Source organism: Chiloscyllium plagiosum, unplaced genomic scaffold (assembly GCF_037043375.1).
Source record: "Chiloscyllium plagiosum isolate Xiang-an unplaced genomic scaffold, Cpla_swu_hap1 HiC_scaffold_29, whole genome shotgun sequence".
Classification (NCBI taxonomy): Eukaryota; Metazoa; Chordata; class Chondrichthyes; order Orectolobiformes; family Hemiscylliidae; genus Chiloscyllium; species Chiloscyllium plagiosum.
In genome coordinates this window covers 13,705,596-13,715,608 of record NW_028270167.1, presented here as the reverse complement: position 1 = coordinate 13,715,608, position 10,013 = coordinate 13,705,596, and the positions used below count along the sequence as shown (strand labels likewise).

General features: G+C 39.5%; 2 protein-coding genes across 4 annotated transcripts in view; one reads left to right on the top strand and one right to left on the bottom strand.

Annotated features, from left to right (window-relative positions):
• Positions 1 to 222, bottom strand: part of nkapd1 (NKAP domain containing 1) — a 23,879-nt gene extending 23,657 nt beyond the window's left edge. The window contains exon 1 of one of the 3 annotated variants that reach the window (XM_043676682.2): positions 81 to 222. In XM_043676682.2, the coding sequence (XP_043532617.1) occupies positions 81 to 181 (101 nt within the window). In that variant the 5' untranslated portion in view covers positions 182 to 222. The remainder of the gene's footprint in view (positions 1 to 80) is intronic. The other 2 variants (XM_043676678.2, XM_043676679.2) reach the window with 2 other exon arrangements.
• Positions 223 to 270: 48 nt separating this feature from the next.
• Positions 271 to 10,008, top strand: pih1d2 (PIH1 domain containing 2). The gene is made up of 5 exons (XM_043676685.2): positions 271 to 340; positions 3,424 to 3,675; positions 5,729 to 5,852; positions 6,398 to 6,930; positions 8,477 to 10,008. Exons 2-5 carry the CDS (start codon positions 3,493 to 3,495, stop codon positions 8,609 to 8,611), a joined length of 975 nt encoding a protein of 324 aa, XP_043532620.2. The 5' UTR covers positions 271 to 340; positions 3,424 to 3,492; the 3' UTR covers positions 8,612 to 10,008.
• Positions 10,009 to 10,013: the final 5 nt, after the last annotated feature.

Genomic DNA, 10,013 nt, shown 5'->3' with positions numbered 1-10,013 from the left:
CACCGGCCACAAGAATTTACAAAAAAAAATTCCATCAACAGCATCTTACATTTATTGCTGACGCCTGTCAATGCACTTACCTTAAGGGGAGGGGAACGAAAGGATGAATGATTATCGAGCTACAGCTCATAAATCGGGGGTCGCCTTTTAGGTAAAGGCTTGCACAGGGAGGGTTTAACATTTTATTTTGTTCTGTCTGGACGGCGGTGAAGTTTTGTTCCTAGTCACCGGGGAACGTTTCGCGGAGACACCTTCCGGGTCGAAGGTCGCGGTGAGTTGCCGGGGCAACGGCGGCGCCTCAGCTCGGAGCGGCGGCCTCTTGATAAAAGGATGATCTCCGGTGATATTTATTTGTACATTTTCCAACGAACCGGTTTTGTTTATGTTTTAACTGAAGTCGTGGGTAAACGAAGTAAAAGTGAAGGGGGTGGGGTGGGGGGTGTGTTGGGCAAAGACATCTGTTTCCACACAGCGAGTGGTCAGAGTCTGGAAACGGGGTGGAGGCGGGTTCCTCTCCCGAGGCAGTATTTATGGAGACATTGACCCTTTATTGGGACAGAAATGCGGCGCAGGGATCCGGGGACAGTACAGGAGGTTGGCACGAGGTAATCGGACCAGTACAGGGAAGCTGGGCCGAATGGCCGCCCTCCGGCCCCAACCAATTGTTTGATTCCCTTCAGGGTCCCCCATGTCCCATCTCTGCAGAACCCAGGCCCTTTATCCCAGAGGCAAGGACACTACCACCACAGCCCTCCGAAATTTATTTATATTTGACTAAATCTTCGGATTTTGAGTTTATTCAGGTTTACTTTCCACTCCCTCGCCGTTTCTCATTGGACTAAAGGTTAACCTATCAGGGGCGCACATCTCCATCCTCCGTCCTGTGATTGGCTCAAAATAAATTGCCCCCCCCCCTCATTGTGACTGTTTGTCACGGAGCCAATCAGAGCGCTGGTGGGATTCCCATGGTCTCGCTCCCTGATGGTGTGTGTCACCAAGGGGTAACCAGGGTGCACTAGGAACTGACCCTTCACAGTCTCCTTACCTTTACCCCCCCCCACTCCCTCACTCTTTAATAATCCAATCAGGCATTCAGGAGAAACATCTTCAGGTCTGTTTGGAATGGGGATGGGAATTAACTCAGTACCTCAAAAAACAAATGAGGTGAATTAGGACAGAAGGATTTTAGACAAAACCATGTTGTAAAGAGCTTATGCTAATCCAGGTTGCATTATCAATGATGTAGAATACCGAATGAAAGCAACATTCTCCTCGAGCTATATCTGTTAACGGTTAGTAACTACATTTAATTCAAACAACTTCAAACGGGCCAGCTTCCAGCAATCCCCACTGACACTAATCAAGGCACAATTTCCGCTGAGATCCACTGCAATGATAACAGAAAATCTACATAAATGCACGAGGAGAAAACAGTACAAGAACACACTATGAAATGATAGTATTTGCTTTTAAAATCGATTAATCTTCGTAACAAAGTATAATACCTGGAGTGTGATGGATTTGCATTAAGCAAATTTTCACATGCACTTTATAATATTGAAATGATTTTAACATTTGCTCTCAGAACAGATATAATTTCAATTTATTGCTTAGAACAAGTACTGATAATAATCAAAAAGGGTTAGACGTTATTCTTTAGCTGTACAAACTCTTGCTCACTAAAATACACCTAGAACACTATGATTAGTTCTGGTCAACACACTTTATGCAGGATATTTTGTTTTGGAAAGAGTATAGCTAAAGTTTATCAGAATAATATCTAGACTCCACCTGATTAAATTATGAAGGGAGATTACAAGTTGTATTCTCTGGAATTTCAAAGTTTAAGATGTAGTTTAATTGAAAGCTTCAAGGTATTAATGGCACCAGTTTAGGAAGATAAAAAGTGTTTCTGCTGGTGGAAGTTTGGGAGCAGAAACTTAAAATTTATTTCCAAACCTTTCAAGAGTAAATGGGGCTAACACTTCAACACACACTGGCTGGTAGAAGTATGGAAATCTTGCCTGCAATTGGAAGCTGATGTTCCCATTTATTTTAAAACTTAGACTGCATTTTTGTTAACCTGAGGCTATAGAACTAGGTTGCAGATCAGCCTTGTTCTCATTGACTAAATGAGAACTCCTGTTCTTATGCTCCATTGCAGTGTACCATATATTAGGCTTTTAAGGTTTGCACAATGAAATAATATTGCATGTAAACACATTGCATGTTATTGTCAGTCTTGTTAAAATATATCACAGCTATTGCATATAATGTAATTATGCTTTTAGGAGTGGAAGAATAATGCAAGGCAAAACAAAATAATGTTTTCTAATAATTATTTGTTAGAAATATATTAGAAGTAGACTACAGCTCCTTGAAGCTCTTCAGCATTCAATAAGGTTATAGCCAATCTTCTGTCTCAACTCCACTTTGCTAACTGTAGGTCATTCAGATCCTGGAGTCTACTCCACCAGTCAAGTAGATCATAGTTGGTAGATCATATTCTCACATCACTTGATATTTTTACTACAGAACATTCTGCTATAGCACGTGTTTCATTAATGTAAATTCGCTCCAACATGATTGATAAATTGGAGTCACTGTTTCTAAAGCACAAACTTTTAAAACATGTTTTAGCTGTAATGCAATTACATCACCAACACTTTAAGCACTGTTTCTAAAGTGTGATTTTTCTATAATGCAGGGTTGCACACGAACACAACCAACACCTTATAGAACTACCTGTATTTCTAAATTTATTCATCTGTCTTGAATACAGTATATATAATAACTGAGTGTCTGCAATCTTTGGGAGCAGAGAATGCTGACGACAAACTACCTTCTAAATTATGAGATTTGTTCCTCATCCAAGTGCTCAATGGCCAACTTCTTATTGATTGTTCCCGCTGGTTCAAGACTCCCCAGTCCAGAGCAACAACCTACATCTACCCTGTTTAGCTTTCTAAGAATTTTGGAAACTTCATTTTTCTAGAGAATATACACTCAATTTCTTCAAATTCTCTTCATAACACAATCTGGGAATTGGTCTGGTGAGCTTCTGGTGCTTTCACTTTATAATAACTATATTCTACTTTCGGTAAAATGACAACTGTAGACAACACCCTAGATGCCGTTTCACCAAGGCTGTATACAGTTGCTGCAAATATCTTTATATTAGGAGGACCTGAGTTCTGAAGTCAAGGCCAGTTTGGTGAACATTATGCAAATACTGAACATTAGCTAGGTAGGGATTCATTTATGCCCCTATAAAGAGGAACAGTTTGGAACCATGTTGCATTATGAAGTGCACATTTGTATGACTAACTGCTTATAAAATATGTAAATACTAGGTCCAGTTGAATCCTTTATTCATCTAGCTTTCTGGAATGTGGCAAACTTTCCTGTCTTCATTTTAACTAGGTCGCAGAACACTAAAACCCTCCAGCACACAAATTTAAGGAAGACTTTAACTGTGAGTTCACAGTAGCAATGACAACTAAACAGTGTGAAAAGGTGATGTTGCAGCAGGTAAATCAACTGTGGGGTCTGCTGGATGATATGTCTGAAAACAGCCCCGAAGCATATCAGAAATTCATCCAGCATCATCTAGAAGAGGGGATGAAGCAGTTCAGTCTACCAGAGGCTCACATCTGCTTTCAGACAAGAATATTGGTACAGTATCTATTAGTTTTAGTACCTGACATTTTATTATCACGTGGCACAAGGACTCTTTTTTTTACTACTGTAACCTTCTGAATTTTGATGCAAATTTAAATTAAATGTTTAGAAAATTAGTGATAAATTTACTATCTGCAGAACCTGCATATACACAGTTGCAATATTGATTCACTTTAAAAACTGAAGAATGCAACACCATTTCTTTAGAAATGTCACTTTTATATAACTTACCCATCCACTCAGGATGCTGTAAAGTTCTTTGCAACCAAAGTCGAGAGTGTGGTGCTGGAAAAGCACAACAGGTCAGGCAGCATCAGAGGAGCAGGAGAATTGACGTTTCGGGCATAAGTCCTTCATCAGGAATCATGCCAGAAACGTTGATTCTTCTGCTCCTCGGATGCTGCCTGACCTTCTGTGCTTTTCCAGCACCACACTCTTGACTCTGATCTCAGCATCTGCAATCGTCACTTTCTCTACTTTGCAACCAAAGTGTGGCCATTATTATGAATACACTTGGATATAGAACTGGCTCAAAGGTAGAAGACAGAGGGTGGTGGTGGAGGGTTGTTTTTCAGACTGGAGGCCTGTGACCAGTGGAGTGCCACAAGGATCGGTGCTGGACCTCTACTTTTTGTCATTTACATAAATGATTTGGATGCGAGCATAAGAGGTACAGTTAATAAGTTTGCAGATGACACCAAAATTGGAGGTGTAGTGGACAGCGAAGAGGGTTACCTCAGATTACAACAGGATCTGGACCAGATGGGCCAATGGGCTGAGAAGTGGCAGATGGAGTTTAATTCAGATAAATGAGATGCTGTATTTTGGGAAAGCAATTCTTAGCAGGGTATACACTTAATGGTTGGTCCAATGGAGTGTTGTTGAACAAAGAGACCTTGGAGTGCAGGTTCATAGTTCCTTGAAAGTGGAGTCACAGGTAGATAATATAGTGAAGAAGGCGTTTGGTATGCTTTCCTTTATTGGTCAGAGTATTGAGTACAGGAGTTGGGAGGTCATGTTGCGGCTATACAGGACATTGGTTAGGCCAATGTTGGAATATTGCGTGCAATTCTGGTCTCCTTCCTATTGGAAAGATGTTGTGAAACTTGAAAGGGATCAGAAAAGATTTACAAGGATGTTGCCAGGGTTGGAGGATCTGAGCTACAGGGAGAGGCTGAACAGGCTGGAGCTGTTTTCCCTGGAGCATCGGAGGCTGAGGTTATTGAGGTTTACAAAATTACAATAAACCTTATTGAGGTTTACAAAATTATGAGGGCATAGATAGGATAAATAGACAAAGTCTTTTCCCTGGGGTCAGGGAGTCCAGAACTAGAGGGCTCAGGTTTAGGGTGAGAGGGGAAAGATATAAAAGAGACCTAAGGGGCAACTTTTTCACGCAGAGGGTGGTACGTGAATGGAATGAACTGCCAGAGGATGTGGTGGAGGCTAGTACAATTGCAACATTTAAGAGGCATTTGGATGGGTATATGAATAGGAAGGGTTTGGAGGGATATGGGGCAGGTGCTGGCACTTGGGACGAGATTGGGTTGGGATATCTGGTCGACATGGACGGGTTGGACCGAAGGGTCTGTTTCCATGCTGTACATCTCTATGAAGCCAAACACAGCAGCACATCTACACACAGTAGTATCCCACAAACAGCAAAATGAACGAATGGCTGGATAAGCTATTTCTAATGGTTGAGGGATACGTATTGGCTTTGGCTTGGACACAGGCAGATCTTCCTGCTTCCTTGTAGAAAACACACATTTCGTATTTTAAACTTAAATGTTAGGTTGTGCTCAGAATCTTTAAACCATCTCCAAAATCCAATTTGGGATGAGTGCATTAAACAAAATGAATTGAATTATATTTGTTCACATAATTGACTCAAATAGTTTGTATCTCAATTTTTTACATAAAAGGTGTGTATTAGAGATCAAAATAATTTTATAAATTGAATTGTACTGTTTTAGAACATTTGTTAATTCTGCAGACAGCCTTTCCATTACTGTCAATGAGCAATCATTGAATTTTTCTCTTCCAGGAATCGAATGAGAAGTTGCTGTATGTGAATCTTTGCACCTGGAGTAGGGTCCCTGCTCCAAAGTCAAAATCAGATCCAGTGCCTCTTGGTGGAGGGAGGTTGGAGGAAACTGTCGAGGGCACAGGTAGGCAGTGAGAAAAGGTTTGCATTTCTGAATATTACTAAGTCTCATTTAACATCACAAAACTATTTGACAGACATTAAGAGCTTTGCATAGCATATTTGTTCCAGAAGAGATCAACGGACAGAGACGAGGCAAGGGAATCTCCATTAACCGAGGACATGCAATAGTATTGAACGCAAATAATTCTCCCAGTGACTTGGACAACATCAGTTCCTCAGTCACCAGCAAAGCTGTTATTTATGGAATTGTCTTGCTTGAAAAATTATTGAAATATGCTATCAGACAAACATGTACTTTTCAATGTTTGTGAAGGATACAATGAGAGCACAACAAATTTAGGACATCATTTTCATTTACTGCGGTTCACTTCATGGCATGTACTTAAGAGAACAGCATCTGCAACAACCTGGGCTTTGGTCCCTCTATCCCTAAAGTTTGGGGATGATGTACACTGACCAAAGCACAAGAATTGTTCTTCAATCTTGCTGTAGAGGAGAAGGTTACTTTGACTATTTAGTTTTTTTGATTCCTTTTCTCTTCTGCAGAGATTTATTCAGTTACCGATGTTGCATACAACCCAGAGGTCCTTAAGGAAGGAAATGAAGATCCTGTGGAAAAGGACCAATTGATTCATTTAGCTATGAAATATATTGAAGAGCAGCATTGCATGCACCTATCACATTCTTACACCCTCCTGAAAGACAAACTAAAAGGAAGTAAAAAACAGATGAAGCTACGACTGACTGGAAAGGCTGATCCTGTGCAAACTACAAAGCTTATGTCACCTGGAGAAAGTGGTGCCTCATTGCTTCAGCAACTGGCAATGCTGAAATCAGCAGACAAGGAAAATGAAGATGATAATCCCCAAATTTGTTTACTGAGTAGTATCAAACACCCTAAAAAGCCAGGACTCATCGAAGAGATTTCAAGTACAGAATTTCAGAGTGGTAAAGTAGAGACTCCAAAATACGAATTATTGCTCGTGAAAGATGGAAATGCAAAGGCAAAAATAATTCAACTGAAGATAGAGCTGCCTGGAGTATTCTCTGTCAAAGAATGTGATCTCAGTGTGTCAAAGGTATATGCTAGCTGTAATCCTATGAACATTGATTATGCATTCTCTGTTTAACAATATCACAAATTACTGATTTGGAATACCATAGACTAAATTCATTTTCTCATTTGTACATACAAGACAAAACTCATGGAAGGCGGCTTTCCCAGTGGCCTATCTAAATTATTTCCATTTACTGTCCTACAGACAGATTAGCCAGTGATTTGTATTATTGTTGGAGCAATGGTTGATATATCTTCCTAACAGTCAGTGTACTCAAAGTATTTCAACATGTGAAATATTCCTTTGCCTTAATAAGATGCGATTAAAAAATAATCAAAGTTTTTGTTGATTTGTTAAAGAAGCAGTTGTGACACAGAAATTGCAGTAGACTACGTGATCCAACATCAACCAACCTCAGGAGTGGTAGGGTACAGATTTCATACAGATTGGTCTTTCAAACATGAAGCTATATGGCTATGCTAAGCAGAGAGCTGGGCTGGAAAATTAAACAGCCCTGAACTATCACTAAGATCTGGGCTCAATTCAGATCAAACTGGTAGTATGTATCTCATTTGAATTGAGGCTAAATAATTCTAACCTAATTATTAATCACACTAAGATACCACCTGCTTATTATGTATCTATTAGGTTGGAAGATCTTAGATTGACAGACATATTGGATCCAAAAGCTTCCATGTGCAGACTATAAAGGCAACTGGATAAACAATCTCAATCAATGTCCTGGTTGATTGTTGAGGAAAATTAGGAAATCGTCAGACTCATACTCAAATGTGAGGTGCAGCAGAGTGGAGGGAACTTCACCACTGCAGTGTTTTTTTTTTAAAACTCTGCTTGCTGCCAATACCAGTTGCAGAAAATAGAAAATGTTCCATTTTCCAGCATTAACATCATTCACTATGATAAGCATTAAAAAAAACCCACTCTTTCACTGGCTTAAGGTGCCAGTGGCAGAAACATGGGAGAAATTGTATAACCTCTCTCCTCAGACAGTGCACAGTACAAAAGGGAGAATAAATTTGGTTTTGAATGGTGTGTATATTTGGTGCTCCAATTCAGGGTTTTGTAAATAACAGTAAAATGTTTGAGGCATGATAAAGGTGATTTTTGATTTGGAATTTGCTACGTAGAACACAACTGTTTTTCTTGCATATTCCTGTTTATCTTATTCAATATTTACAAACTACATTGCTTTGTTTATCCTTTCATTGGATTAGTCATTGTGACAAGGCTGACTTGAAGCAGGGCTTATGCCCCAAACGTAGATACTCCTGCTCCTTGGATGCTCCCTGACCTGCTGTGCTTTTCTAGCACCACACACTCAACTCTAATCCCCAGCATCTGCAATCCTCACTTTCTCCGCACCAAAGTAGAGTGATAGTATACATCGTTAGACCCACCAACCACTTTTTATCTCCCCCCCCCACCAAAAACTCTTACCTTCAATATTTCCATATTAATGGAATAAAACAAACTAATCTTTGAAATTGTTTTCTATATTTTTGAAAAGCAAATTCAAATTTTGACAACTTGTTTGCCTCCAAAACAGGATGACCTAGTTATCGATGTAACCGAGAAGTACAGACTACAGCTTGATCTACCTGAAACTATTAGTGAAGAAACAGTCACTGCAAAATTCAACAAGAAGACTCACATCCTGTCTGTGGAGATGCCTATCAAGTAACCATATTACATCTCTCAATGAAATATATACATTTTATATTAATGAATTCACAGAGCAATAATACTTTTAACAGATAGCTCTGTGTTGGTCATTGAAAAGGACAAATTATAATGGTTGGAAACGTAATTGAATAAAATACCAAACACTAATTTACATAAATACATCCATTCAGTCAAACCAGTAAGTATTTAACTGGTACTCAAGCTTCTTCTAATCCTTCCTCATCTAACAGTGTAACCCTTTTGTGCTCATTAGTGTCTCCATGCTGGAGAATTATCCAGTTACAAATAGAGGCCATGAATGGATCTTGTGAAATTGACACTGATTTATTTCTCACGATATCATAGGAAGAGAAATTGACTGGACTGATACAAAACACTTTGCACAGTTAAGTCAAGGATTCTCCTCCCTGAATAGTAGATACAGTCAGTTTTATAGGGTTACAGCAGTGGTAATGTTAATTATAAGACAATGCAGTTTCATTGACACAGTTAATAGAAAACAATTGCTTGTCCGGCAGTATCCATCAGTTAACAATTGCAACAGGAAGTTTAGTTAATTTGCAGAAACAGATAAGGAGGACAAGCATCCTGGCTTCAATAGATCCCTAGGGTAGTATTCATTCTTGTCAGTCTGCATAGGCTTTGAGGGGATTGAGTACCTGGGGTTTCAGGAGCGGCGATACTATTGTGAGGTAGGAAAACCAGTTAGCAGATCTAGGTAGTGTTCAGTCGGGAAAGTGCTGAGGTAATGTCTCGTTTCACTGTTCGTTCCCGAGCGGAGTGTGGTCACGTGGAGGTGCCAGTGGCATTGTGGGTAGCCTGTCTCTGGCTAAAAACAGACACTGGTTCTGTGAGCAAGTGATGGCCAGGCAAAGTGGTTTGCTTTTCTCCCACACTCCATAACTGTATCTGTGCTATGTGCCTCAACTATTGTCATACAAATTCTGCATTTCCAATTTCTACCATTTCCTCTACAGCAGCTTTGTTACTCCTCTTAAAATTTAATATTCTTATATAAATTAAATGAATTTTACATCTAATAAGACTGCTCCTCAAAAGCTGTTTCTCCCCTCACCTTCTTTGCTGCCAAACCAATCTTCTGTCACACCTTTATTGTTAGCATTGACATGGACGGTGCAAACAGTGGTGGTGCAACTTAAGTTACCAGCTGCTAGAATATCATCTATGACTAAGATTAGAAACTCTATAGGCACAGGAAAACATGAATGTAATTAAACTCCACTCTAATTTTGTATTGGTCCTCACCAGCATGAAATGAATGTTGTTAGCAAAACATAGAAAATGCAGTACTTACTAATTATAATTTGCTCCTAATTAAGATATCTTCGAAATCAGAGTATTATGATACTTTCAATACACTAAATGACATAAACATGGAA